We start from the raw sequence: 27,345 nt of genomic DNA, 5'->3' as shown, positions 1-27,345 counted from the left end.
GAGATTGAAGGGCCACAAGCTTGCTTCTTGAGCTCCTCTCTCTCGCCTACTAGTATGCTTGCTTCATGAGGCCAGGTGCCTCATCGGCCAGCTGTTCTTTTTGCTGTCCTTCCCCTCTTTCTTCTCTTCTCTTGCCTGACCGCCAGGGTCAAAGACATGACATCATCTCCTTCCGTCGCGAGTGTCTGATTCCGGTTACGAATCCCTGATTGCCTGACACACTAGTGGGACCTGCGCCGATCGAGGTCGAATCCTCACAGCCATGGTTGCTCCCAGGAACGCCGCCTACGCGGAGGAGAGCGCGGAGGTCGAGGTGCTATACGCCAACCTCGAGAAGCTCAAACTCCTGACGAAGAAGATTCAAGGCTCTCTGAATCGCTTGGAAACCGGGGGCAATGTGGTGAAGCATGCGATCGGGCCCATCTACAGCAATACCCAATCGCTACAGATCACCAACAGCAACATAGATAAGGTCAATGAAGCCATTGAACGCCTCCGCCAGCCTCTGGATGCCAAGGGCAAGGAAGAAGGAATTATACGATCAAGGTATGTAGCATCTTCGCGGGTTCGGGCTAATTCAGGGAATGTTTGGCTGACACCCGTTCAGCCCCCAGACCGTCGGTTTGTCGCAATACCTCTCTGCTGTGAAGCGCGTGGAAAAGGCCTTGGTCGACCTCAACTCAACCAATCTACGATCAAACCAGAAAGCTATTTCCGAATTTACTTCTTTGCTGGTGCTTGGAAACTCCCAGCTCCAGGACATGCTCCGCGGCACACTGAGCGACTACGTTAATCCGATCGAACCATTACACTACTTAACTAAAGGTCGGTGCCTAGTACACAACTCTCACTCAGACATGAGATACTAATGATTTGCGCCTCGCTGTAGAACTCTCATTCCCCTCGCTACCTGATGAGACTGTCGCGGAGTTGGGCCCGGTATGTTCGGCTATCGGCTCTGCAGCAAGCTATGGGCCACAACGGGGTGATGGCGGAAACCCCGCTCTCAAAATTTACGCCGATATTCGCGGACCATATATCACATCGAGCTTGCAGAACCTGGCCATAGCATCCCTCAATACTGTCAAACGACGGGCTGCCGACGGCCCTTACAGGCAAGGCACCAACGGTATCGGAATCTATTCCAATGCCTTAGAAAGCTTTATATATGCAGAACATGATATTCTCGTGCGGGTCTTTACAGGTGATCAACGGGGACTGGCTTTGCAGGCAACTTGCCGCTCCGCTTTGGGCGAATATGCGCAGACCTTGCGAGAGCTCAACCAGTATATCAGGGCAAACCTCATGACGGATTGCTTTTTGGCGTTCGAGATCATCGAGATTGTTACTGCCATGTCCTACCGTGTGGAGTCGAAAACAGGGGAGCTGAAAAGCCTTTTCATCGAGGCTCTCAGGCCGGTTCGGGAGACGGCAAAATCGTCGCTTTCGGAGTTATTGGAGGAGACAAAACGCAAGGCCGCAGGGATCACCATGCTCCCGCCAGATGGCGGGTCTGTTCCCCTTGTCAATGAAGTCATGAGCTCCCTTACTACCCTGACGGGCTATTCGGGGCCGCTCGCATCGATCTTGACATCTCTGGGAGATGGAAACTGGCGGTCCACGACCAATGCAGCGCCCACGGCGCCCTTGGATGTCAGCCCGGACAGCATGACCCTTTTATCGCACTTCATACTCGATATGATCGAAGCTCTTATGATCGCCCTGGAAGCTCGAGGCCGAGCACTTCACCGCTCGAAGGCAGTCCAGGGCGTTTTCTTGTCCAACGTATTCTGTACAGTGGATCGCTCCATCCGTCAGAGTTCTGAGTTGGCCCGATACCTTGGCTCTGCCGACAGCATTGCACGAATCGACACATTCCGCAAACGGGCCACTTCGACGTATCTCGATGCATGGAAAGAAACTTCCCACTATCTTCTGGATGTGCAGTATACCTCTCGGGGCTCTGGTGGGTCAGCACGACCGGCATCTGGAGGTGTTGTCGACTCCGCCGCCATTGTCAAATCACTTTCATCTAAGGACAAGGACGCTATCAAGGACAAGTTCAAAGCGTTCAATGCTAGTTTTGATGAACTGGTGGGCCGCCACAAGGCACTGTATATGGAGCGGGAGGTGCGCGGGGTGCTGGCTCGAGAGGTCCAGGCTGTTCTTGAGCCACTCTATGCCCGATTCTGGGACCGCTATCATGAGATCGACAAGGGACGAGGCAAATATGTCAAATACGACAAAGGCAGTTTGTCGGCTCAATTGGCGGCGCTTGGATGAGGATGGAAATTTTAGATATATACCTACCTTACCTTCTTATATTTCTAATGTGATAATATGTGTCTAAAAAAAGTCCTCCCCCACGATTTGGGCGTCATGTGGTGATAAGCAACTCCGGCGATAACGTGACCGATAAGCGGAGACCCCGCCGCGTTCATCCACTCCACTAGAAATTTGCTGGTCATCCCGCACAACTTTCGCCTCGCCCCTCCTCCGCCTTTTCCCCTTTTCCTCTTCCCTCAATTCCTTCTACAATCTTCTCAATTCCTCACGGCCAAGATGTCTGCCAGTAACGATGTCTACCAGACCCCTCTCAACTCGCGCTACTCCAGTAAGTTACCCGATAACACCTCGGGCGACCTCCTGCCCTCATAGTGCGATATCGGACTAACGGGACACCAATCTTCAGGCGACGAGATGAAGTATCTCTTCTCTCCCAGGAACCGTTTCTCTACCTGGAGACAGCTGTGGCTCTGGCTCGCCGAGGCCGAGAAAGGTAAACCATACTGCCCATTGTCGTGCTTTTGTCACCCCGTTTCCATTGCTCGACTAACCCGCACAGAGCTCGGTTTGCCGATCTCCGACGAAGCCATTGAGCAGATGAAGGCCCACCTCACTATTCAGGACGACGAATTTAAGGTTGCCGCTGAGGAGGAGAAGCGCCGTAGACACGATGTCATGGCTCACGTTCACGCCTATGGCCAGGTCGCTCCTGCCGCTGCCGGAATCATCCACTGGGGCGCCACCTCCTGCTACTGCACCGACAACGCAGACTTGATCTTCCTCCGTGACGGTCTCGATATCCTCATCCCCAAGCTTGCTGTCGTCATTGACAAGCTGTCTGCCTTCGCTAAGCAGTACAAGGACCTGCCCTGCCTGGGTTTCACCCACGGACAGCCCGCTCAGCTTGTTACCGTCGGAAAGCGTGCCTCCCTGTGGATCCAGGACTTGCTCATGGACCTGAAGAACCTCGAGCGGGCTCGCGATGACCTGCGCTTCCGTGGTGTCAAGGGCACCACCGGTACCCAGGCCTCTTTCCTCCAGATCTTCGAGGGCAACCATGACAAGGTTGAGCAGTTGGATGAGCTGGTCACCGAAAAGGCCGGTTTCAAGTCTGCGTACATCATTTCCGCCCAGACCTACTCCCGTAAGATTGATGTCGATGTTGGCAATGCCCTCGGCTCTTTTGGCTCTACCTGCGAGCGCATTGGCATTGACATCCGTCACTTGGCCATGCTGAAGGAGGTTGAGGAGCCTTTCGAGAAGGACCAGATTGGTAGCAGTGCTATGGTGAGGAAAAAAATTCAAAAGGACCAATGAGAGCTACAGGAAATACTAACGTGGTTGGTCTGTGCAGGCTTACAAGCGTAACCCCATGCGGTCCGAGCGTCTGTGCTCTCTCGGAAGACACCTTCAGAACCTCCCCAAGGATGCTCTGGACACCTACTCCGCTCAGTGGTTCGAGCGCTCTCTCGTAAGTTTGCGAGATGTTTCTCGTTATCCGACTTCATTTATTAACGGCATGAACAGGATGACAGTGCTATCCGCCGTATCAGCATCCCCGAACTCTTCCTTTCGGCCGATGCCTGTCTCATCCTTCTGAGTGAGTTTTCAGCGCCTTTTCCACTCATCTCTTCCGATGCTGACAAGCGTTAGACAACGTCACCTCCGGCTTTGTTGTTTACCCCGAAGTCATCAGACGCCATGTCAACGATGAGCTGCCCTTCATGGCCACGTAAGTTCCAGACGCCTCTCCCCCCATGTTGAAGCTCCAGCTAACCAAGAGATCAACTATAGTGAGAATGTAAGCCTTCCGCGTCCAGAACCGTCTCTTCCAATAATACTAACCATAGCATAACAGATCATCATGGCCTGTGTGAAGAAGGGTCTGTCCCGTCAGGACGCCCACGAGGAAATCCGTACGTCGCGCGGCCCCCAATCCAGTCCCACACTAGCTAGCCCTAACCTAACAACTTCTTGCGCTACAACAGGTGTCCTCTCCCACCAAGCCGCCGACAACGTCAAGAAGCTCGGCTTGAACAACGACCTGCTCGACCGCGTCCGTCGCACTGCTTTCTTCGCCCCCATCCTGGATGAGCTTGATGCTCTCCTTGACCCCAGCACCTTCGTCGGCCGTGCTCCCCAGCAGGTTGAGAAGTTCCTCTCCACCGAAGTGAAGGAGGCTCTCAAGCCCTACGAGGCCCAGGTCGCCAAGGCCGAGACCTCTGCCCTCTACGTATAGTTTCTTCCCGCACGCGCGCACATATAGACACGTCATGGAGTTATACCGAGCGGGTAGGCCGGACAGGAGCGAATTGGCGTTTTCTTCCTCCACAATCTCCCTACACAAAAGCGAAATCTAGTCATGCGACATGCCAGCGAAATCTGTTCCTAGTACCTTGATTTGACCAAAAACGGAGAAGGCCGTTTTAGCAGATTGCAGCAGTCTAAAAGACCATGTGTATAGATAATATAATTGATGAAATGACACGAGATGTTAATAATGCACGTTGATTAAATGTTCTCCTTGTTGGTCGGTATGTTTACAGTTTAAGTGACGTTACACGATGTACCTGCCTAGCGGTGAGGTACATACTACTACATACCCATTGTACTTTCCGTCCCCTTATCGGAAGCCTAGAACGCAGTGGCAGGGAAGTTGCTGCTGCAGCCCCGACGGCCCAACCAGTCGGCTGTGGTAAAACAGAGTTTTGGCAGAACTCAAAACTGTGGGGAGAAATTTTACTGCAACATTGTATCTACAGGTCCCCAGGCCTTATTCAAAGACACGGTATGTAAAATAAACTACTACTAAGTTAATGTGTGAATCTTTCCGGTTGCGGGTATCTGTGTTCTATAAATTCAGTGTAATGTATTGTGACTGGTTCAATCGAGAAAACATAGACACAGTAGTAGATGATGATGAGAAATGTCAATAACGCCTTGGCCATTTAAATACCAGACAAACAGATGTGATGTGTGGATGAAGCTGCGAGTTTACATGATGAAACAGGATAGAAAAAAGAAAAATGCAGTGAAATCGATATGAGGGTGCGCGATGTAATAAGGTAGAGCGAAAGAGAAGAGAAAAAAAAAAGCGAAGAGAAAGAAGAAGAAGGAGAAGAAAGAGAAGAAAAAAGTAGGAAAAGAAAACACATGTCCCATCCATCAAAAGCAATCTGGCTCGGAAATAATACTTCTCATGAGACGTCAAGGTTTGACAGATAAGACAATACAGGACAAGAAAAGCAGCGAAATATAGACACGCTGTCGGTCACTGTTGATATGAGGCAACATGTATTTCAGAATACCTGAGGGGGATTTGGGTTAAATAGAGCGCACGTTTTAGGGACATCCAATACCGTAGTTAGTTTCGAAGGAACCTTTGAACGGATAGCACAGCACCACTCCGTCATCAATTCAGAGCATAGCCAGCCAGTTGATAACCTAAGGGGCTGTTACTGAAAGTACTTGGTGGCAAAATATGCAGAGCGTCACTCACCATCATCGCTTGTATCAAAGCTACCTTCTCTCCGTAGTGCTTACCATCCCAACTATCAGCTTGAAGGGTCGCATTGTACATTCCCAGAGCATCCAAGCCTCTGTTGCGGGCTTCTTGGGCGGTGTCTTGTGAATACTGCCAGCTGGATGCGTGGATGTTGTCCCTCGAGTCCTTTTGAAGCCCAGGAGCTGTCGGACCTACCCAGAGAAAAGGGGTATTCCGTCCACTGGCCTGGGCCAGTGTGAGCCATTCATCCATACTGCTTTTAGCTGTAGACAGGGAATAGGATGTGGAAAGGGAAAGACTCAGGATCACGGGAACGGGTTTGTTTCGGCCAACTCCTCGGGCGACCATTCGACGAAATTTGTCATACACACCCCTTGGGGCAGGAGAACTGGCTGTAGCGAGGAAGGCATGAGGAATACCTGAGAGCAAGAAGCATTGTCAGCAATTCAGCCCAGATGTGAGCATTGATGTTGACTAGGATGCTGGGGGTGCTTACGGGATGAACAAGCGTAAGGCCTGCGAGGGGCACTGCTTCCTTCTTGAGCGTATACCTCATCACTCGAAGTAATCCGCAGAGGTAGGCACGATCTACTGGTGAACTGGGATTCACATCGGCAATCATGGCCATGTCCTTTGTTTATCTCCCACTCTCTCAGGGATCCAGTGGCCAAGTCCTCCCGCAAAAGAATGTTGAAGCCTGCATAGGCATCGGCCAAGGTATCATCACCCACAAAGACGATTCCATCGAATTTCCGAAGAATGTCGCATACTTCGGCGCTAGTGAACCAACGATAAGAGCATCCTGGAAGGGAAGGTCAGTTTGAGTGTCAAGAAGGCAACTGTTGCCCCTCTGGAGCCCCTCCGAGAAGCCGAAGTGTCCGATACGAGAAAAGAAAGACCATCGATTTGGCACTTGCCTTGAGAGGTATACGCAGCGTCAAAGCCGTGACGCCCGCCATTGCTCATGGCGTTGAGCAGGGCATCACGAGATTGGCAGTAGGGATTGCTTGAAGCACGTTCGCCATCACCGGGTTGAGGGGGGCTGAAGAGGGACAGGGAAGAAATGTCGCACTCTTGACGACCCACATAGGGAGCCAGTAAACTATGTACAAGACGGGGCCAGATGAGTAATTGGGTCTTGGACCGGAGGAAACGATGAGGTCAACCAGAAGGGGGCAAAAACAAGGAAACTGACAGGGAGAGGCATCCAGGGACTTACTCATTCGTGTCTTTGGGGGTGAGAGGCTGTTTGGAAGAGGCGTAGAAGGGGTAGTAGAAGACATCCCGGATCAGCCAGACGATATAAAAGACACCCAACACCCACAGACAAGCCATCAACTTGTACGTGGAGGATCGCCAGGTGACCCTACGAATCAAGCGTCGACCGTTGGGCCCTTCGATCGGGCCGCGTCGCTGTGGAGCATTGCTTTGCTGCATCCCGGAGAAAGGATAGGCAAGAGCTTCGTTCATAGTAGATGAAATTCCCAATGATTCGCTGTGAGAGGCACGACGGCGAGACATATTGGGTTTGTTTACATGAACATGCAGCTGGAGGGGTAGTACAAGGGGGAAGGGAGAGAGTCAGGAAAGATGCATCTGCTGAAGTACCAGAAGCCCTTGTTTGCTTAGGTGACTGACTGCCCAGGGCTAATCCAGTCACAATGCAAGCTGAAGTCTCGGAATCAGGCAGGATTCCCAGCCAACGTAATGGGGCCAGCCAGGGGAAGCACCCCGAGAGGGGGCAAATAGGATAGTAGATAGTATCGGAGTAGGAAGGGAGGGAGGGGGGTTGTGATTTGTGTGGTTTGAGGCCGGAGACAGGCCGTCTTGTCTGGCACGACTCGCCCGAACGGGTAATCAGAGAGGCACGTAGAGGTTGATGGTGATGGGTGATGATGATGGGGTTAGAAATGATAGTAAGTTGTGGCGTTGGAGACACTGACTGCTAATTTCCTAAAGCAGGAAATAAACAATCACCACACGAGAGAAGGAGGGGGGATGGTGGAAGATGGGAGGGGGAGTAGCTGAAGAGTGGAGGGAGGCCTTTAGATGTCTCCTTCCGATTGGGATGATATTATTCCCAAGAATTGGTGCCTCTCTCTGTCTCTGTCTCTCTCTCTCTCTCTCCACGTCTCTCTCACACTCTCTTCTTCTTCGTCCTTGCTTTCTTTCTCTCTTTGCTTCGATTCTCTTCTTCTGTTCTCCTAGTCCTAACTGGACGTGACTTTGCTTTCCCTGCCACCTGAGATTTCCTTCAGTCAAAGTCGACGGTTGCCCCAAATCCGTTCCACCAAGTGGCCTCTCGTTCTTTCCTTTTTGAGCAGGTTTCTACTTCCCACCCAGTCTTTTGCTCTGTTGGTTTGACTGGTTTGCTTTCAGGCTTTATTATTTTCTTTTTTTTCCCCTTCTTTTCTTTTTTTCTTCCTCTTCCAATTTTTCCCCTCTTTTTTTTCACTTCTGTCTGTCTGTCTGTCTTGTTTGGTCTCCTTCTGGCTTGGCTCACAAGTGGTCCTCTTTTTTTTCCCCTGAATATTAACCAATACGAAGGCTCCAATGACAGGACCACACACGCGCACACACAATGGGATCAACAGAGTGACAGAAATATAACCTAGAAGGCAATGGAGGGGCAAGTAGTAATTATGAAGGAGGGGCTAATTGACTGGTTCCGGGCCAGTGAAGGGCAGAGATTCGGCTTCAACAGCATGAGCGCAAAAAAGGCAATGCTGGGAAGGTTTGCGGATCCTCTCTATCGGGTTCCTGCCAATGAGTGAGTGCACAGCAACAACCCAGCCAGATAGTCTGGTAAACGCCTTCTCCAGTGCAATCGGGAAGATTAACAATAAGAATTGCCAAAGGGAAAAAGAAATATGAGATCCAAAACAAGAAAAAGCCAACTAATCATCAAAATCTATGAAAAGGGAAAAAAAAAAAAGAAAATAAAAAAGACAATTAGAAGAATGAATCCCAACAGAAGAGGGATTGAAGAAGAAACCCAGAATACACACACAAACACACAAAAATTTCAGAGACCATAAATCAATACTAGTAATGAAATATAATGAATGAGAAAAAAAAAGGTATGACGAGGGTTTTTGATGTTCGTGCAATGCCGGTTTGCATCATTTTTCTTTTCGCACCCCAATTTTTTTTTTTGTTCCTTTTGGGTTAGAACAATAAACCCACAGGGTAACGGAAATAAAAAACGAACAACTAAAAACCGACACATGCCCTCAATCAAAGCCGCTGGAACAAAATCCTGGGACAAGCCATTCTTCCACTGCATGTAAACAAACTGGTCGATGGATCCATTTTACCCCCTCCCTTCTTGTCCCGATCCATCAGTCCACAGCCCGGGATGAGCTATAGCCATCATCATAACACATAAGAATGGCAACGAAACCCACTCCCGCACACAAATAATAACAAGCCTCGGGGGAAGAAATTGGTCCGTGACATCAAATCGGACACTTTCCACTCACCTATTATGGAAAAGTTTGCCCCTCTAAATCGTAATCACTGCGTTTCCCGACCACTTCGGGATCTGTCACAGATCACACAATCGATAAAAAAGAAATAGATAAACAATGTAAAAATGGAAGAAAAATATATAGTGTGATAGTGATATATAAATATATATAAAAGAAAATAGAAAGTTGAGGCCCAAGATAAGGTGGTGAGATCAACACCAAATCTGAAACCAAATAAGAAAAAAAGCACAAATAAAAGTATCGGTATCCCCCAGAGAAGTCCCGTGGAAAAGAGAAACTGAACTCAGGGTCAACCCAAGAGTTGCCGGTGCTTCCTCGGCGATTTTAAAACGGTCAACTCACACCGTACGGTGAGATGAGGGCCAGTCAGATAACCTGACGGGCAGATACTCGAGGTGACGACTAGTAGTTCTCCGGTTGGTGGGCCAGACAGGTGTCAAAAAAGTTAACGAGACTCCACTGTTCAAGAAGGTTTCGGGCGGAAAGGACATGCGAAGAATTGAATGTGAGACCAGAGGGACGCCAGCTGGAGTTAACTGAACTATGGCCCCGGTAATTGCAAGCTAACTAGGGGAGGAGGGAGCCCCTTTAGGGGACGAACAAGGGCCTTAGTTAGAGCCAGTCCATGGTCACCTTTTTTTTTTTAATGACAGGGGGTGTGGGTGGGTTGTCATCGACGGGGGTATGTGTGTGTGCTGTGTGGGTGTGTGTGTGGAAAATCGGGCTCCATCTCTCGCAGACTCACATTTCTTCTTTCTTTCGAAAGTGATAGAGCAGAAATGACAGAAGATCATGACGACGCAATGATGGGTAAGGAGTCACCACCTGCCTGAAAGGCTTGGGTTGGGCATCCGTTTTCCATGACCGTTCATCTCAATTTTCTTTTTTTCTTATTCTTTTCTTCTTCCAATTTTTACTTTTTCTTCTTTTTTTCTCTCTTCTTGTTGCTCCGCCTCTTTTTCCAGCCCTATGCAGCGGGTTTGGGGAGTGATAGGAGTTCTCACCGCGTCGCGTCGTCTCTCACCCTCGCTCGCTCATCTTTATCAGGACGCGGCCTCGCCTGATTGGCTCTCCCGTTAAGTGGACTAACCATCGGAGATGCACCACGAGGATCTTCGCTGCTGCGGCCGTCGTTTAAATATTCCACCTGGGTCTTTTTGCTTTTTCCTGCTGTTGTGTCCGTCCAGTGACTAAGTTCTAGCGGTAACTAATGAACCCAAGTACAAAGCCACGATGTGGCGGTCCAGCAGATGGTTGCCCAGAACTTTCTTCATTTTTCGTATGCAGGGACAATACGAGATAGAACCACGAGCATATGTCCATAACAATACAATTCCTAGTCTTTATTTTATGTCATAAGAGGGATGTTGTCCTCTACCACATCTGCACTTTTTGGTTTCCCTTCATGAGACGATTTGTTTCTAGTTCAGCTTCCCGTCAAGTGTTGCTAGCCATCAACGTGGCAGGTGACTAGAATTCTATATATCCAGACCCTAATGGGGAGTGGTCACGAGGCCGATCCCAACAGCGATAAACTCCAGCGATAAACTCCCCAGAGAGTTACTGACTACTAATTGGGAGCCGGTGTACACGGTATACATAAGCTTGTTGAGAACCTCATGAAGAACCACGGATCACTGGGGACACCCGCGGGAAGGGGAGAACCTAATCAGGGTGTACCTTGACAAAAGCAGCCAGCTGCGTTTGAAGATGGAGGGGAGAGACAAAGAAGCAAATCCGAGACTGACAAGGAACAAGGGACTCTAGACCTAACTACTACTATTACTCTTGCTGGATGGGGTTCTGGCCAGTCGGAGTGTGCGCGTGCCCCGGATTCGAACCAGCCTCGGACGAAGGGGAGATCCGGAGAAAGGTTCAGCTTGACACCGGCAATCCCGTGTGCGTCGACCTATTGCTCGTGACTACAGCTATCTACTAAACTATTTCTTGACTAGTCAATAGTTGACACACACTACAGTGACTACCCAGGCCCGGAGAATATCAGCTTAAGTAAGATGAAGGTGCATATAATGCCACCAGCAGCAGCAAGGGTCACATCGACACATCCCCACAGACACAGTCGGCTGAAAGGGTCTGCGCGATGAGGCAAGAGGGGGAGGTGAATGGAACATGGCCAGCCATGACCATGACCAATTTCCTCCGTAGAGGGCAGATCTGCGATGTTGTCTGTCCGCCAGCAGAGCAGAGCAGGAGCAGGCGATTCACGGAGTATTTGAGCCCGGAGTGTTCCTGCTTTTCCCTAAGACCGGGTGGTGCAATGGGCCTTTTCTTGAATCCTTATAAAAGAGTGGCTCCGAATCGGCAGAGGAAATAGCAACATCCTCGGCCAAGCACGGGATCGCAGACGGCAACTGCCCCCCCATCAGCACACGTGACTCTTGACTCCCCGGGAATTGAGAGTCTCAGTCTCCGCAGCTGCCCATCCAAAAAGAGTCATTCCTCCTCCACCGGTCGGTCTGCCCACTTCCCTCCGCCCGTGCTCTCTTTCCTTTTTCTCTCGACTTTCCCACCAACACCCCCTCCAAAGCGTCTCGATCGGTCTGAAAAGTAAGATCTCTTCTTGGCTATTGTTTGTTCTTTTTTTTTTTTCTATCTATATTGTCCCCGTGGTGGTATATATCTCTCTGTCTCCTGCCCACCCGAGTTCCTGGTTCTCTGCGAGGCACCATTCCGGGGATCTTCATACCGCCCGCCGTTCCGAGCTCGCCTGCGAGCGGAGGTGTCCCTCAACCTCGGTAGTCCTTCTCTCACCTCTCTCACTCCTTACCAACTTTCACAATTGACTGACCAGCTATTCGACCAGCTGCTCTCAATAACCTGGAGCGCCTGTATAATTCACATTGGTTGTATCGAGTGCTATTCCAGGCCGTCTGGCCTGATCCTCGCGTTGACATCATGTGGAAGCCGTCGGAGAGTCTGATGAACACCATCAGACATTATGCCAGCTTCCCTGCTACTGGTGTCTCTCTCCGACAGATGGTGCAGTTTGGAGATAGGCCCTCCACAGGTAAGTCTTCTTGTTTTCTTTTAGAAGCACTCCTCTCTTTCTTTCAACTTCTTGAGTGTTCACCCCGCTAACCTCGTGATCTTTTCCCCTCACCAGGCACCCTCTTTCGCGCCTCACAGTTCCTTTCCGAAGAACTCCCAATACGTCTCGCTCATCGGGTCCAGGATCTTGGAGAACTTCCAGATGGTCTCAGTGAAATGCCATCTATCAAGAAGGTCCAGGACTGGTACGCACAGTCGTTCGAGGTATGACTCATACCCGCTGGAGGTTGTTCTCGGGTGATGACTGACATGTGATAACGTAGGAAATCATCAACCTCCCTCGACCTACTCTAACCCAGGAAGTCAAGACTCGTCTGCTCCGTCCGGGGAGGCTCAACGGAGGCACTTCGAGAATCCTCTCCGAAACAACCCAGAACCCTAGCATCCGTGAAGGACAGTATCGCTCGTCACCCTCGTCCCTGTTGAACGGCAACGGCAACGGCAAAGGCGCCGCCGTGGGCCGAAGATACTATGCTCCTTCTGATGACCATGGAGATTGGCCCCCGGAACTGAATGATTACAATGAACGCTTCGCCAAGACTTTGCAGCATATCAAGCGGAGACACGACAGTGTTGTCACTACCGTGGCTCAAGGTATCCTTGAATGGAAACGAAAGCGCCAACGTCTGCAGATTGATTCCACCGTACAGTCCTTCCTCGATCGGTTTTACATGTCCCGGATTGGTATACGAATGTTGATCGGTCAACATATCGCTTTAACGGAACAAACGCATGTGCGACAACCAAACTATGTCGGTATCATCTGTACGAAAACCAATGTGCGCGAGGTAGCCCTCGAGGCTATCGACAACGCTCGCTTCGTCTGTGAGGATTACTATGGTCTCTTTGATGCACCCAAAGTCCAACTTGTCTGCAAGGAGGATCTGAACTTCATGTATGTTCCGGGTCACTTGTCCCATATGCTCTTTGAAACCTTGAAGAACTCCTTGCGTGCTGTCGTGGAAGCCCACGGCGCAGACAAGGATGCCTTCCCGGTCACCAAGGTCATCATCGCAGAGGGCAAAGAAGACATTACCATCAAGATTTCCGACGAAGGTGGTGGCATCCCTCGCTCCGCCATCCCCTTGGTCTGGACGTACATGTACACTACCGTAGAGCAAACTCCTAGCCTGGATCCCGACTTTGACAAGAGTGACTTCAAGGCTCCCATGGCCGGTTTTGGTTACGGTCTGCCGATTAGTCGACTGTATGCTCGCTACTTTGGTGGCGATCTGAAGCTGATCAGTATGGAAGGGTGAGTGCCAAGGTCCCGACCAATGTGAACGACCCAAGGTGACTAACCACACACTAGATATGGCACTGACGTCTATCTCCATCTCAACCGGCTCTCTTCGAGCTCGGAGCCCCTGCAATGACAATTACCAGTCATGAGGGATGGTCGTGTCCGGTTCTCCACTTCCCACCGACTGCATCCTTTCTACACAGAACCGGATCCACCACCATCCCAAGGATTGACGCCGATGAACATTCAAAGCGCGCGGATGCGCAATCGGGAAGTTTCCGAACGCAAGCAAGTTGGAGATGCAGCAATTCTACTCAACGCTGAGACGCGTGGATAAAGTAGCTGCAATTTGCTTGGCGCTTACCCTCGCCCAGTCAACACGCCCATGCCGACGCACTAGACTGGGGCACTAGTGGGGACAGAACTTCTAGAGAACTATAAGCCACGAAACCTTGTCATACCCTGGCTCAGCATGTGACATGGTCGGCCCCCTTGCAGGCCTTGTGGGTGGAAGGTTGCTACTACCATTCTTATACTTGTTGAAAAGTGATGCGCTGGCATTCCCCTGTGTTTTAGGAGGATGTATTGAGATTCAGGCCGCATTTCTGGTCTATTAGATACCCTTTTTGGTACGATGGATCCGCATTGGAAGACACAGACGCTCATGCATTCATTGACTTGAGTCGTATTTTGGAGATCTATACATCACTATAGATGATTGGGCGCCTGTGCCTGCATTCTTCCCTGGACACCATCTTTTGTTGCTTGTTTGCTTGCCATTATTTATTGCTATTGGTTACCTTGCATGTTATGCCTGAGTCGCAACCCTCCTTGTATAGTATGTTTCTTACGGATTGACGGAATATGGTACGGTATGGTTTTGGATAGGATTTGTATGTACACAAACGCAGCGCTGAATCATTGTTTGGATATGTGAATAATACACCTAGAATTAAACCCGTAAGAGAAGCTTAGCATCTACTTAGTACTACCCCTCAAACAACCCCCTCCTCCTCTCCCTCTCCCGATACGACGCCGACTGCTGCAACCCCCTTCCCCCTCTCACTCCCCTCCCCACCCGATCCGGCGTCCCCATCCTCCCCTTCATCTTCGACGCCGCCGACCCAGACCCGGAAATCGATCCCGACCCCACCGACGCAGGCGACGACTGCATCCCCCCAGCACCGCTAGCACTGACCGATCCCCCTCGTCCCGCACGCTCCATCATCGGCCTCCTCCACCCCGCATCATCCGTCTCATACACATCCACCACCTGTCGCGGCACAATCATCGCAACCGTCGACGACGAAGAAGCAATACTGCTCGTGCTAGGATGCTGCACCGTGAACCGGTCTGCGCGGATCGAGGCCGCGGCTTCGGGGTCCTGGGGGGCGAGAAGGCGGGATAGAAATCGGCGGCGGGCTTGGGGGAGGGTCTGTACATTATTCATTCATACTGTTTAGCGTTGCATCTACGGAGAGGGGCATAGATATGAAGAAGAGGTTGGGGAGGGGGGAAGTTCTTACCTCTTGATGCGCCAACGCTTGAATAGTCAGTAGTTCCCTGTCTAGGAGGACGCATAACGCGGCGTGGCGGTCTTCGCGGAGGCGAGTGCGTATTTGACGTTCTTGGTCGAGGGTTGTTTGGTAGAGAGTTGGGCCTAGGTTGGGGGTTGGTGTTGTTGGGTAGGCTTGGTGCTTTGTTAGTGGGATTCTCTTATTTCCCATTGAATTGTTATAATAGTGGTGAAATCAAGGTGGTTATGGTTGATTGTGAGGTACCTGCTTGCTATGTGCTGTGGTTGGGGGGAGGGAATACTTACTAAACCCCATTATACCCGACTGAGGCCGCGAAGACTGTAACGAGTACTCTACCTGCATATCGTCGTCGTCCTCCGCCGATTCGCTCTCTTCGAGGTCAAGTTCGCGGATTAAAGCGTCTTCGTCGCCTTCGTATACTTGGAAGTAGACCTCTCCCGAGTAGTCGTTTTCGAGTTCTTCGTCCTCGTCATCGTCGGCAATCACGATGGGGTCACCTTGGCGACGGCCGGGGTTGGGTGTGGGGATGTTGGGGTTGAACATTTTCTTTTCTTTGTTTCTTTCGTTGAGGAATTGAGATTGAGGCGTGATTGGGGGGGTAGTGCGTGGAGGATGTACGTTTTTGTTTGTGTGTGTGGTTATGCGCAGAGCGGGTATTGTTCAAGTCGCTCCGGTTAGCATGTGATTATGCGTAATGCGCGCTGATAGGAATCACGGGGATAATTGATGATGGTTGGGAGTTGTAAGTAGGATCGGGTATATGTATACAAGAAGTGCAGAAAGTATGCCGGTATGTTGATAGACAGAGTAGAACTGGTGTGTGCTGTGTGTGATTCGTGCTCAAAAGTATTCGGTAGAGCGACACAAGCTCCGCAGTGCATACACTGCACAGGTCGAGCTGTAGAGCAGATATGAGCGAGGAAATGGGCGAACTGAAGCTGACAGAAGCTGCACGGTTGACTTTTCGGTGTAAAAGTACTGTTCAACCCCGTCCGGCAGGATTAGACACGTCAATACTCCCGTCGTGCTGCGGTTCGCAAAAAGAAGAACTGGCGCGAAGCTGAATGAAGAGAGGAAAGAGTGGAGAGGATGACGATGGCGGAGAAGGAATGGGTAGCGCGGCTTAGTCACGGGGCTGCCCTACATGGCGGGTTGACAGGTCACTTTTACGAACCGCTTCACTGCGAAGGAGGCCATCACTCACGATCAGATGGTTCGTTGGTATTCATTTCTATCGAGTATCTCTATCTGCCCGACCATTACTCGCTCAATGCTCGAACAGTCCACTTCCATCCCTCGATGCCTCCCTCCCAGTCACTCAAACACCCTCCCATCCGAAGAAGCCACTATACTATGAAGCTAAAGCACGAAACATCCCAGCACGACATGCCAACTGGGTAAATGCGAAGAAAGTTGCATAAATTACAAGTGAAGATCAAGATGCGATATGTCAGACCCCAAACCACCAGCTCGAAGGACGAAAAGACGCCGTCAACGCCAAAGGATAATGCCGCTAAAATGACTCGCAAGCGCCTATGACCGGCACCATGAGCATGCCAGTAAGCCGTGCGGTGTTTGTATCAAGAGAGACCGGCTGAAACTGATCTGGTATTCCCAGAAAAGCTAGGTAACACTCGAAGATCGAATCCCGCGTCCCGTCGAAAGAATCAGCACCCGTTCATTAAAGAATTCTTGGGCCAGTCGTATCCAGCATCACCCCTGCTATTTATCAGAAACCCCGTGCTACAATGTCCTGAGATTGGAAATGCATACCATGTTGTTACGTTATTGTTAGTATAAGCCTCTGCATGGCTGGCAATATACTCGGTCGTCTCATAGCCTGGCGGGTCGCAGGTGACACTGATGTTGTCTGGATCCTGGTATATGCGGATATAATCGAATCTCATAAATCCAGGCATTATGTTGCGGATTGTCTCATTGATTGGAGCGAAACTCCATGCCATACCCAGGTTCATAACTATCGACATCGGCTCCATCGGAATCATCCGCTGTCCAACGTTGCCGTTGGGACCAATAGCTCGCCCGTCTAGGGTCCAGGTCTTATCCTGGCCCACGAACCAGGTCACGTTGCCTACCGCACCCGGGGTATACTCGAATGCATAGACCTGGTACTCGGTCCCATTATACCAGCGGTTGTTGAGGTTGGTCAGGCCAGACATAGCCTGCTGGTACGGCCCGCCCCGATAGGAATTGATCTCGGTGATACGAGGGTCATACACGGCAGTGTAATCTGCAGGTTGTTAGAACAGATATGACCAGGCACATGCTGTCAGCAGCGTTAGGCACCTACCGTAGTCAGGCATGTACCAGATGTCAAATGGAGCCATTTGCAAACTCTGGGATGCGGTTCCAATGAAAGCGTTTGGGTTGTTGTTCAGAGGGCCTACACTGGCCTCGATCACATCAATTTCCGGGGCGCCACGGGATTTTCCCGGGGTGGGATGATCAGCACCGTTACAAGTGCATGCCGGTAGACGCATGCCTGGAAGAAAATTGATACCATCTGGAGAACTCTGGTTCGGCGTAATGCCTGCATCGCATCCGTCGTAGTAGCTGTATGGCCACGTGCCATCCGTGGTCGCAGCATAGCCTGGGCGGCCTAGGTTGCCCATCGCCCAGAACCCGGGCCAAAATCCAGATACATCTCCAGCTCCGGGCAGGGAGATACTGGCTTCCAAGCGTCCACCGGAGAAGCACAGCTTATTCCAGCTTTGCACCATTCCCGAACGGTAGCCAAGCTCATGGTTTGTAAATGCATCGAACCGGATCTCCAACGATCCATCTTTCGTCGTGACTGCATCCGGGTCATACCACTATCGAAAAGGTTAGTCACGATGCATTGATGGAAGTCGATATCGGTACTAGCCTCCAGGTCCTGCGTCACACCATACCAGAAATCCATGGCCTGATAATAGGCGTCATCCCCATCATAAAATGTTCGGCCAGGGGTTTCGAATTCGTCAGAGAACTGCTCCGGGTCAATGACTATTCACTATTGTAGCTCGCAGCATCTTCTTCCTGACTCACCACTAACTGCCATTCCTTCCCATCCACGGTCTTCTTTGTCATTGCTGATTCGGGTGTGTCAGGGTCTATCAATCCAGTCCTCAAGTTGGTAAGACCTGATCGATCCCCAACGTCAAGACACAGAGTATCGGCTGGGTCACATGTCGGTACGTATTTTTTTGATATCCCGCCCAGGGCAGTTCTAATGACCAGTCAGTATGCGTCCAATTTGAGCACGGCGCTGAGACCAGCAAGTCATGGAAGACTCACATCACTGGGTAGGCGACAAATAACACTACAAAGCCCACCGTCATGAGAAGCAGCCCACCCAGATTGACCAAACCCCGCTTATTCCATACATCGCACACAATGTCCTTGTCGTTTGGATCGGGATTATGCATATAGTCATCCTTCTCAACATCCTCCGGGAACAATAATAAACCTTCTGTTGGCATTATGTTGTACTTTTCCGTCACTGTTTGAGTGTTCACGTCATCCCCTTCACTTTCTGCACGCGAGGGCGCCCGGGAATCTTCGAAACGACTGTACAGGTAGGCTCTGGCATCATAGCTGACGGCCTCTGAGCTCCAGCTCGTCCGTCGCGAGGACCGAATGGACAGTTCGGGAGACCGCAGTTCCTCTCTGACGCGGTAGGGCCGCGGGGGTATTAAAAGCTCGGTTGATTCCTGGGGAGTGGGCGAGCCCCATGTCGTCGGGAACGTGGCTTCAGAGGCCGACTGCACCATGCCGGGGGTCAACGACCGCCCCATCTGCTGGGGCGGTACTGACACGTAGGGATCATCGGAGTCGGCGAATGGGTCATGTTGGCCCGAATTGACACGGATGTGAGGTGTCTCGCGCAAGATCGCCTCTTCGGACATCCTGCGAAATGAAGGTCCGCCTCGAGGAGACCGGACTGGACGCTTTTGTATGCTAATTCTGAAGCTCAATGGTGCTTAAGCAGATTGGGTGTCAAGGAGCGGTTACCCAGTATATCAAGATCCCTTCTAGCTTGCTATATCACACGTCCTCCACTTCGCGTCCTTTGTGTTCCACCTGGTCAGGCAGATGCCCACCCTCTGGAGACCAGGTATTTCACTGCAAGCCCAAATATGATTGACGAGGGATGTCAACCGCTTAGTAGTAATGAGTGACAATGGAGGCGCGATAAGTATCGGATGTGCCAATGCGATAATGAATGTGAAAGTGGTTGTCCAATGCCCGCCTATATCCTAGAGCCAGTGCATATAATCAACCCCGGAGCTGAGCACGAGGATCGATTGATCTGACGAATGGGTTGAACTGATGCGATATGACTTGTAGCTAAGGGATTGTGGGATGAGCGACAGGAAGGTAATTGTGCAGATAAAGAAAGAAGGAGTAGTGAACCGCTGAATCGCTCACAAGCCGAAGAATATCGCGGAGGAAGAAGTTGAGAAAGTGAAAGAAAAGAGAAAGCACGCGAATTGGAACCCAGATGAAGATGGTGACAGAGACAGCCGTGACGCAGGGCTCAAGGAAGGGATGGGCAGCGCACGAAGTGAAGGAGGAAGAAGAAGAAGAAGAAAATGAAGGTGTAAAGAGAGAGAATGGGAGAATGGGAGAATGGAAGAGAGATGAAGGTGTGTGGCAGCCAGAGTGTGAACAAACAATGTCAATCCCTCGAGTGGGCAAGTCGGTCCTACATGCATGGATGAACCCAAGCTTTTTCTTCCCTAATTTTCCTTGGATTTCCCCTTTTTGCACCAGAATGGAAATCACCTTAATTTTCCCTGCTGGGTGACGGCGGCATTACAGCTGCAGGAGGGAGAGTAATTACAGGAGGGTTTGGAGTGCAACGACATGGCGGAATGCATTAAATCAATTTTAGAGTCTAAAATCCCCTGGTGGGATTGCCAGGTCCAGAAAGTCCAGAAAGGGCGGCACCTGCATGGATGCTGCCTCGAATTGAAGTTATACTGCATCCCCTCGATCCCCGTCCGTGGCTGCGGTCTTCCTTCCAATAATGTGATGAGCTGCTGCTGCACACGACGCAGGTCCGGCCCAGTTACCGTATACACTTGCTTACGCAGTCAGTAATCAACTTCCTGATGAAAGGGCCAACTTTCCCCGGCAACCCTTTCCATGACAGATGAGATTCCTGAATGTTGGGAAAGAATCCGGTTGCCCTTGACTGGCGGGAATGACGGGCCCTGAACCATGGAATTCCATTCTGGGCCGAAAATACAAGGTTAGTAAATCCATCTCGGGCGCATTAGTCCCGATTAGGACTAGTCAGTACCAGAATGGAACGGCCACTAGTTCTCAAACTGATAACTTACAGTAACTTGCAGTTGCGCGAACTGAAGTTAGCGCCGATCATCTGGTATTGTAACTTGGTAATAAACACGCCTTGATCTCTGTCCCTCTCTCCTTCCCGCATTCTTGCCGCCGTTGGCCATTGACGACTACATTCCATCTCTCCTGGCTGCCTGGATTATAGTCTTTGGAGGGGTATAAGATAGGCATCAAAGAATCGCCAAATGGTCCCCTGTTCAACTGACTCCTGCCCTGGATAATCCAACCTTATGATATCCCGTTGCCAGAGAGCAACTTACGAATCTCTGCTATCGGCCCGGACGGGAGTGCTCAGCCATTGCCGATGCCGCACTATTTCCGTCAAAGGGATGTTATCCAACCTAAATCAGCTATCCTCGCTGGCTATAAGGTTGATTCTAGAATTATCAGCCTGGCTGTATAATACGTGTCGACCAGACAGAAAGTTAATCCGGCTGCTGACCACCAAACATGGGCTTCATCGTGATCCAATGGATCCTGTGTAACATACTATAATAATTGGTCTGAGGCTGTTTTATCCACAAAGCAGCCGTCTCATTGGCGATGTACCTGCTTTCTCGGCTAGGCGCTGAGGGTGGAATAATAGACCCAAGTATATCACCCATCACATCCTCATAAGTAGAGGTGGAAAGATCCCCCGTATAGCGCTAGGAACCCCTGGCCTGTGCTTTGGCGGTTGTTCATCCCGCATGGACCACATTCCATTATTAGTCAACCAACTCATGTGAACTTGAATCAGAGCTTTCAAGCTGTTTGATCTGTAGTAGCTGAGTTTGCAACTAAGATTGGCTTTATATTCGTGTGTAACCAAACCAGCCACCAACACGTCAGCCTTGGTCAGATCTTGCACAGCCAAGTCAAAACCAAAGTCATTTTAATCATGTGCCATGGCCCTCAACTTGTCATTGAGAAAATATATTAGTTATAGTATAAGCAGAGTATCTACCGCCCTAGTACTGAGGGCGCGAATAGCCACGACTTACAGTGCCGGGCGCATTAACTACCCATCGTTTGTGCCTTAGATGCGACCTTTAGCCCACTAAGCTATATTTCGTTCGGTACTACGACATATATATATATAATATATATACTAACATATAGTATGAAACATACTAATCTTCTAATCTTACTACTAACTCGAATTTATCTCCGACTCTTTCAGACACAAGACATTTATGTCATGATTAGTACCAAAACTACATGTATCCGTTTATAACACGCCAGGAATACCACCTAACAGCTGGCTAATCTAGTCACTGCTAGCATCTTACCCGTTTATATCTTCTTGTCTGCATCGTACAACCACATTCCGCTACACTACTACCAACAAGACTTATAAGGAGACATCCTAAACAATTTGTGCCGGCAAGATATAATTCCCGAGTACTACACTGAATCAACAATCTCTAACCAGTATACTAACCCTGACTAGTACATTTACTAACCCTCTCTTACCCCGGACTAGGCCCAACCTATTTGGTAGTACTTTATTCCTACTGAAAGCAACCGGACCTGAATAACTGCTCTCATTAACCACCTCCATAGCTAATATATACACAGTAATACATACAGCAATAGTCAACATCTATCAGTATCTGACCCCTAGTCCACCGACAATACCCACAGCAGTCTGCAAACAACATCAACCACAACCACCAATTTCAGTCAATCAACCTGAGCAGATAAGCCATCACCCCTTCTTAAACCCCTCAATCTCAATAGACACCGCCGTCACATAGAACAAAATCTCATACCTTCCACTGCACCATTACATCCACCATCACTACCACCATACCAAATCAGTCATCAATCACCACGCACTCACCAGCATGAACAATCACTCCTCCTCCGCCTCCACCACCACCACCATCAGCACCATCACCCTCCACACCCTTCACACCCTTCACACCCCCCTCTCCCCCCTCCCCCTCCTCAACCTTAACCTCCACCATCTCCTCATCCCCCACAACCGCCCACCCCAAACTCGCCACATTGGCCGCCAAAAACCCATCAAACCTCTCCACCACCCCCCTAGCACACCCATCCACCACACACCGAAACCTCCCCTTAACCCTCTCCTTAACACAAACCGCCGTACTAAGCAACTGCAACGACCGACCCACACCCAGAGGCACCCACCCACCCCTCGACGCAAGATTGAAGACCATATACCAGACATCATGACCCCGGGGAATAGCCCTGCACGCGACACGCCAATTCCCCATAAGCTTATCAAAGCCCGGCCACGAGATCGCGCAGATATTATTGCAATCGTTGTTAAGGATCACGGGGTGGGTGGTGCTGGGCATGCAGGGGAGGCGGGGCGGGGTGATGCAGTGCATGTTGGGGTCAGTGGCGCAGTCGAAGAAGAATAGACTGTCCCGGTTGTGGGATGAGAAGGGTAGTGGGTGTGGTGAGCATGGGAGGTAGCCGATTTGCAGGTCGTGGAGGAGGTAGAGTCGGATGTAGTGTGCGTGTCGGGTGAGGAGGGTGTAGGTGGTTGGGTTGGTGAAGGCGTGGTAGAGGGAGTGGGGGTCGCGGAAGGCGAGGATGTAGGAGGTTGGGTTGCTGATTATGATGTTGGGGTCGATTGTTGTTGTTGTGGGTTGGGAGGTGTTGGATAGGATGCAGATTGGGTGGTTGTTGGCGTCGATGTGGAGGAGGATTTCGGTTTGGGGGTGCTGGTCTTGAACTTGGGCTTGGGGTGGGTAGGGGATGAGGTGGATTTCGGGGCCGGGTTGGATTTGGGGTTGAGGTTGAGGTTGAGGTTGAGGTTGAGTTCGAGGTTGAGCTCGAGGATAGGCTTGAGGATGGGCTTGAGGTTGGATTTGAGGTTGAATCTGAGATTGGATTTGAGGTTGAATTTGAGGTTGGATTTGAGGTTGGATTTGAGGTTGGATTTGAGGTTGGATTTGGGTTTGGACATGGTGATTGTTGTTCGTGGCCTGGTTCATGGGCTGTGCCATGCTTTGGTTCGTGGTTGGATTGTGGTGTTCCATTTTGTGTATGGTTGTTCTTATAGTAGGGTTGGATGGTAGAGGATTGAGGTTGTTGGGATTGATGTAGTGCTTGTATGTATGAGGAGTAAAGGACGACGACGAAGACGAAGAGAAGAACGGAGAGAGAAGATGCAATGGAGAAGACGAAAAGGCTCATCCTGTATAGTTTTGTATATACTTAACCTAACACATCTTGCTGCCATATAGGGCATTCTGTTTATAGCCGTGAATGAGCTTTTATGCTCCAATCGCCCGGGTGTCAATCGTTCCGATGCATCATGATGCAATTACTGAGGCACAGTGAAGAGATTCACTCCGGCGCAGTTGTTCATAACACCAGACTGCATATTGGTGGCGGGTTGAGCAGGTTTGAAGCTGCTATATGGAGATATATAACTGACCCAGTTATACTAGCTACCGCTAGTGTGCAAATGGCGCTAAGGATCAGAGTGGTGAATTGATGAGCGTTAGGGCAAGGACACTACTGCACGTAGGCGTTTCTAGAATGTATGAAAAATTAGCAGATAGTTATATTAGTATTGCTCATATTGATATATAAGTAACGTCATTCTCAAAGCATGTTATTGCCTCAACACACTAGTCTTCTCACATAAGTCATCCACCCATCACCTAAGTTAGACCACCCATAAACAATGTAACAATCACAACCAGACACAATCTAAGTCTCAATAGCCTTAGCCCTCAGCCCAACAACCAATCCCTCTGTCCCATCCAGCGCCAGAACAAAGTACTCCACTCTCGACCTGGCCACCTCAACCCGATAGACCTTGACAGCCGCGCCCTCCTCATCCCCCACGGCAGCCCGGACTGCCCTCACCACCCCGGCATACTGATTCTTCGGGTCAAACGTTGAGAATGTCAATGTCTCAATGGAGTTGGAGAGGTCCGCGTCGGGAGAAACAAGGTTGGAGAGAGCAGCTGTTATCACATTTCCATTGGCTCAGATCGATCCAGTATACTCAAGATATGCAACTCACCTGCATCAGGCCAGATCCCCCGCTCCGCATCAGGCCATTTCAAAGCAACAGGTTCAAACGGCTCATCGGTTTCGGAGACGTAGAAGGCATCGACAGAGGTGAGGGGCGTGGGGACGCGGACATTGGTGTGGATGGTTTGGGTGCGTGGGGTGGAAGAAGTGTTGTCTCGTTGGGGCTGGAATTGGCTGGCATTGAGGTCTGCGTTGGCCTTGTTCAGGAAGGACATGTAGTCGTTGTCGGAGGACATGGTGCGAGTGTGAAGAGGGGTGATGATGGTGGTGTTGGATGCTGGTTTTGGGGTTGTGGAGAAAATGTAGGGACTGCGTTGGTTATGGGTTCGAGATGAATATTGATGGCAGCGGTGCTGGTGATATGATCGAGTAATCTGGGCAGATTGCTGGAGCTGAAATAGTGAGGGGCGAGCAGAAGATGAGGAAATTGAAGCCCAAGGCACGAGGGGATCAATGACGCAATGGCCAGTGCGGCTGAGCGGCCAGCGGCGCAGACTTGCGGCGGTCATCTGATTGGTGCTGAGATGGGCAACAGAGGGAATGAATGAATGGATGGCTTCTAGAAGGATAGAGTGGGACAGGCTCAGATAAGCAGCCAGTGAAGAGGTCGAAGGATGGATAAGTGTTGGCAGAGCCCCTGATCTTGGTTGTCTTGAACGGGATATGGCGACCCGATCGAGGAAAATTTGCATCGGAGTCTACGCACACACCATGCCTTGCCTAGTAGGCAGAAACCTCTCATGAAGATTTTTTTTCTGAGGTCTCTATACTGCGGTGGTCTAGGCAGATAAACAGTTAAATCCAACACATTATTATTGCTACGTAAACTACCGTGACACCATAGGACAAAAGTGAAAGGTATTCTTCGCTTTTATTGAAACGTAATATAATTTGCACTACACCGAACCATTGCCATAAACACCTTAAGCGGAAGTCTCCAGGTCCTTCTTGAGGGTACCCATGAAGGCGCGCTTCTCCTCGGGGGTCTGGAAAGCACCGTGACCGAACTTGGAGGAGGTATCGATCCACTTGAGCTCGATCTTCTCGGTGGCCCTGCGGCTGGTCTGGGGGTACAGGGTCTTGCGGAGGGTCATGACACGCTTCTTAACACCGGGGACGGAACCCTTAAGGAGAACGAAGTCGTTCTTGACCTCACCGTAGTGAACGAAGCCACCCATGCTAGATTGTGTTGTTAGCGTCAATGCTTCTCAACCTTCAGGTAGAGGCTACTTACGGGGTGATCTGCTTCTTGGAGATGTCGAACTCGGTAGAGGCGTTACCCTCGTCGGAACCCTTGCCAACACGGAAGACCTTGTGGTTGCAAGAGGTACGGTGGTGGTAACCCATCTGACCAGCACGGGCAACAGTCCACTGGACGTGGTTAGGGTGCCAGGCACCGATACAAGCGACCTTACGCAGACCCTTGTGAGTCTTACGGGGAAGCTTCTTGGTGCCCCAACGGCTGGTGACACCCTGGAAACCGTGACCCTTGGTGACGGCGATGACATCGATCATCTCGTCCTTCTCGAAGATGGAGTCGATCTCGATGGGCTTCTCGAACAGGTTGCGGGCGAAGTCAACCTTGTCGGCAACGGAGCCACCGTTGACCTGGATCTCCATCAAGTGGGCCTTCTTCTGCTTGAGGGGAGTCTTGCGGACTTGAGTGTGGGCGAGGACACGGACGACAGTGCAGTACTTCTTGACGCGCTCGAGCTCGCGGGTGATGGAAGCACCGTTCTCCTCGGCGTGCTTCTTGGCGTACTTGGTGAAAGCCTTCTTCTTGCTCTTGTACCAGTTCTTGTAGAAGCGGCGCTTGACCTCGTCGCTCAGGTGCTCAGCCCAGACGGTGGTGAGAGAGCGGAGACCACGGGGAGTCTCAATGTAACCGACAACACCGACAGCGACAAGCTAGAAAAATCAAAGTATGTCAGTCATTGAACGGATCCACATCACCAGGCCAGAAGGGAAAAAGATTTTTTCTTCTGCCTTCTTCCTACCAAGGGGTCCAACGTACGGGAGGAGTCTCGATGACGGTAGCAGCCTCGACAACTTCCTTCTTGTGCATCTTGGCACCAGGACGGTCAAGGTCACGGACGACGGTGGTCATACCGGCCTTGTAGCCCATGGTGGCCGTCAGGTGGACGGGCTTCTTGGGGTCATCCTTGGGGAAGCTGCCGAACAGTTCAGTATATGTCCATCAAATCCCAACTTTTTCGTCTCGTCTTCGTAGTCGAAAAAACTAACCTCTTGACCTTTCCGCGGTGGCGGGCGGCGCGCTTGCGGGGCAGGTAGGCAAGAGAGCCTGTCGAAATCCAAGTCAGTATACCATCCACACACAAGACCTCGAGATTCCAATATCGCTTGAGAGGTCGCAAAGTAGGTTGACGAACCGTGCCGAGGCGCTTCGTACTTCCGGTGACTCCTGTAAAATGAAATGAATCAGCGACATTATCCCTCGAGGTCAACAATTGTCATAATGCGGCAGGTCCTAACTTACATCTTGACCCTGTTGTCGTTAGTCGTCGAAGTGGTGAGTGAGAGTGTCTATCTCTGAGTTTGCCGAAAGTCGTATTTTGCACGCTTAACGAATGTGGGCTGATCTAAGCGAATTCTTGGCGGCTATTTCCCATTCGGGTTAAGCGACCACGGGACCGAGACCTGCGTTCCTTTCTGCCTCAGGCAGCCACAACCCATGGTCACGAGGTTCCTGCTGTCGGGCGAATCTCCCGGTCGGCAATATTACCAGATCCAGTGCCCTCCTCCAAGTGTCTGCGCCATTGCCCTACTTAGGGTATTCTGCTGCGTGCCCATCCACAATGTTGGAAAGGCCATCCATGCACA

The 27,345-nt window shown here is 50.6% G+C and overlaps 9 protein-coding genes across 9 annotated transcripts; 3 read left to right on the top strand and 6 right to left on the bottom strand.

Moving 5' to 3' along the window:
- The first annotated feature begins 72 nt into the window (after positions 1 to 72).
- On the top strand, positions 73 to 2,316 carry BO79DRAFT_206870 (EXO70 family protein). The gene is made up of 3 exons (XM_025682056.1): positions 73 to 546; positions 608 to 825; positions 890 to 2,316. Exons 1-3 carry the CDS (start codon positions 263 to 265, stop codon positions 2,281 to 2,283), a joined length of 1,896 nt encoding a protein of 631 aa, XP_025543925.1. The 5' UTR covers positions 73 to 262; the 3' UTR covers positions 2,284 to 2,316.
- A 176-nt stretch (positions 2,317 to 2,492) lies between these two features.
- Positions 2,493 to 4,777, top strand: ade13 (adenylosuccinase ADE13). The gene is made up of 9 exons (XM_025679264.1): positions 2,493 to 2,614; positions 2,693 to 2,779; positions 2,846 to 3,573; positions 3,641 to 3,757; positions 3,814 to 3,886; positions 3,940 to 4,018; positions 4,081 to 4,087; positions 4,145 to 4,202; positions 4,275 to 4,777. The coding sequence occupies exons 1-9, from the start codon at positions 2,563 to 2,565 to the stop codon at positions 4,523 to 4,525; spliced, it is 1,452 nt and encodes a 483-aa protein (XP_025543924.1). The 5' UTR covers positions 2,493 to 2,562; the 3' UTR covers positions 4,526 to 4,777.
- Positions 4,778 to 5,577: 800 nt separating this feature from the next.
- On the bottom strand, positions 5,578 to 7,555 carry BO79DRAFT_43095 (uncharacterized protein). The gene is made up of 5 exons (XM_025689241.1): positions 7,011 to 7,555; positions 6,709 to 6,893; positions 6,288 to 6,593; positions 5,786 to 6,210; positions 5,578 to 5,730 (listed from the first exon to the last, which is right to left on the bottom strand). The coding sequence occupies exons 1-5, from the start codon at positions 7,310 to 7,312 to the stop codon at positions 5,704 to 5,706; spliced, it is 1,245 nt and encodes a 414-aa protein (XP_025543923.1). The 5' UTR covers positions 7,313 to 7,555; the 3' UTR covers positions 5,578 to 5,703.
- A 4,643-nt stretch (positions 7,556 to 12,198) lies between these two features.
- BO79DRAFT_213749 (PDK/BCKDK family protein kinase) lies at positions 12,199 to 13,727 on the top strand (the record flags this gene model as incomplete). Its single annotated transcript, XM_025683216.1, has 4 exons — positions 12,199 to 12,310; positions 12,407 to 12,555; positions 12,615 to 13,606; positions 13,664 to 13,727. 4 exons carry the CDS (start codon positions 12,199 to 12,201, stop codon positions 13,725 to 13,727), a joined length of 1,317 nt encoding a protein of 438 aa, XP_025543922.1.
- An 862-nt stretch (positions 13,728 to 14,589) lies between these two features.
- Positions 14,590 to 15,675, bottom strand: BO79DRAFT_137721 (uncharacterized protein; the record flags this gene model as incomplete). The annotated part of the gene is made up of 4 exons (XM_025678135.1): positions 14,590 to 14,762; positions 14,813 to 15,029; positions 15,121 to 15,284; positions 15,417 to 15,675. 4 exons carry the CDS (start codon positions 15,673 to 15,675, stop codon positions 14,590 to 14,592), a joined length of 813 nt encoding a protein of 270 aa, XP_025543921.1.
- Positions 15,676 to 16,799: 1,124 nt separating this feature from the next.
- On the bottom strand, positions 16,800 to 19,040 carry BO79DRAFT_250795 (SKN1/KRE6 family beta-glucan synthesis-associated protein; the record flags this gene model as incomplete). The annotated part of the gene is made up of 6 exons (XM_025685833.1): positions 16,800 to 16,851; positions 16,906 to 17,383; positions 17,444 to 17,966; positions 18,038 to 18,121; positions 18,181 to 18,361; positions 18,430 to 19,040. 6 exons carry the CDS (start codon positions 19,038 to 19,040, stop codon positions 16,800 to 16,802), a joined length of 1,929 nt encoding a protein of 642 aa, XP_025543920.1.
- Positions 19,041 to 22,084: 3,044 nt separating this feature from the next.
- Positions 22,085 to 23,599, bottom strand: BO79DRAFT_242678 (uncharacterized protein; the record flags this gene model as incomplete). Its single annotated transcript, XM_025685226.1, has 3 exons — positions 22,322 to 23,599; positions 22,251 to 22,279; positions 22,085 to 22,126 (listed from the first exon to the last, which is right to left on the bottom strand). The coding sequence occupies exons 1-3, from the start codon at positions 23,493 to 23,495 to the stop codon at positions 22,085 to 22,087; spliced, it is 1,245 nt and encodes a 414-aa protein (XP_025543919.1). The 5' UTR covers positions 23,496 to 23,599.
- A 438-nt stretch (positions 23,600 to 24,037) lies between these two features.
- Positions 24,038 to 25,091, bottom strand: BO79DRAFT_206864 (uncharacterized protein). The gene is made up of 2 exons (XM_025682055.1): positions 24,494 to 25,091; positions 24,038 to 24,434 (listed from the first exon to the last, which is right to left on the bottom strand). Exons 1-2 carry the CDS (start codon positions 24,738 to 24,740, stop codon positions 24,175 to 24,177), a joined length of 507 nt encoding a protein of 168 aa, XP_025543918.1. The 5' UTR covers positions 24,741 to 25,091; the 3' UTR covers positions 24,038 to 24,174.
- A 265-nt stretch (positions 25,092 to 25,356) lies between these two features.
- Positions 25,357 to 27,052, bottom strand: rpL3 (60S ribosomal protein uL3). The gene is made up of 6 exons (XM_025682054.1): positions 27,002 to 27,052; positions 26,895 to 26,926; positions 26,749 to 26,806; positions 26,519 to 26,675; positions 25,739 to 26,412; positions 25,357 to 25,683 (listed from the first exon to the last, which is right to left on the bottom strand). Coding segments are annotated over exons 1-6 (1,179 nt in total). The 5' UTR covers positions 27,004 to 27,052; the 3' UTR covers positions 25,357 to 25,427.
- Between the last annotated feature and the right edge of the window lie 293 nt (positions 27,053 to 27,345).

This window comes from Aspergillus costaricaensis (assembly GCF_003184835.1).
Source record: "Aspergillus costaricaensis CBS 115574 unplaced genomic scaffold BO79scaffold_3, whole genome shotgun sequence".
NCBI lineage: Eukaryota > Fungi > Ascomycota > Eurotiomycetes > Eurotiales > Aspergillaceae > Aspergillus > Aspergillus costaricensis.
This window is presented reverse-complemented; position numbering and strand designations above follow the sequence as displayed.

What these genes read in the sequence shown, in the direction of transcription:
- BO79DRAFT_206870 (XM_025682056.1), top strand. Translation starts at nt 263, where the DNA reads ATGGTTGCTCCCAGGAACGCCGCCTACGCGGAGGAGAGCGCGGAGGTC. An exon ending in GAAGGAATTATACGATCAAG is followed by an intron (nt 547 to 607) that starts GTATGTAGCATC and finishes ACACCCGTTCAG; the next exon opens with CCCCCAGACCGTCGGTTTGT. An exon ending in ATTACACTACTTAACTAAAG is followed by an intron (nt 826 to 889) that starts GTCGGTGCCTAG and finishes GCCTCGCTGTAG; the next exon opens with AACTCTCATTCCCCTCGCTA.
- ade13 (XM_025679264.1), top strand. Translation starts at nt 2,563, where the DNA reads ATGTCTGCCAGTAACGATGTCTACCAGACCCCTCTCAACTCGCGCTAC. An exon ending in TGCCTGTCTCATCCTTCTGA is followed by an intron (nt 3,887 to 3,939) that starts GTGAGTTTTCAG and finishes GACAAGCGTTAG; the next exon opens with ACAACGTCACCTCCGGCTTT. An exon ending in GGACGCCCACGAGGAAATCC is followed by an intron (nt 4,203 to 4,274) that starts GTACGTCGCGCG and finishes GCGCTACAACAG; the next exon opens with GTGTCCTCTCCCACCAAGCC.
- BO79DRAFT_43095 (XM_025689241.1), bottom strand. Translation starts at nt 7,312, where the DNA reads ATGTCTCGCCGTCGTGCCTCTCACAGCGAATCATTGGGAATTTCATCT. An exon ending in ACCCCCAAAGACACGAATGA is followed by an intron (nt 6,894 to 7,010) that starts GTAAGTCCCTGG and finishes TCTTGTACATAG; the next exon opens with TTTACTGGCTCCCTATGTGG. An exon ending in CGCTGCGTATACCTCTCAAG is followed by an intron (nt 6,594 to 6,708) that starts GCAAGTGCCAAA and finishes CTTCCCTTCCAG; the next exon opens with GATGCTCTTATCGTTGGTTC.
- BO79DRAFT_206864 (XM_025682055.1), bottom strand. Translation starts at nt 24,740, where the DNA reads ATGTCCTCCGACAACGACTACATGTCCTTCCTGAACAAGGCCAACGCA. An exon ending in GGGGATCTGGCCTGATGCAG is followed by an intron (nt 24,435 to 24,493) that starts GTGAGTTGCATA and finishes ATGTGATAACAG; the next exon opens with CTGCTCTCTCCAACCTTGTT.
- rpL3 (XM_025682054.1), bottom strand. An exon ending in CACCGCGGAAAGGTCAAGAG is followed by an intron (nt 26,676 to 26,748) that starts GTTAGTTTTTTC and finishes ACTGTTCGGCAG; the next exon opens with CTTCCCCAAGGATGACCCCA. An exon ending in TCCAAGAAGCAGATCACCCC is followed by an intron (nt 25,684 to 25,738) that starts GTAAGTAGCCTC and finishes AACACAATCTAG; the next exon opens with CATGGGTGGCTTCGTTCACT.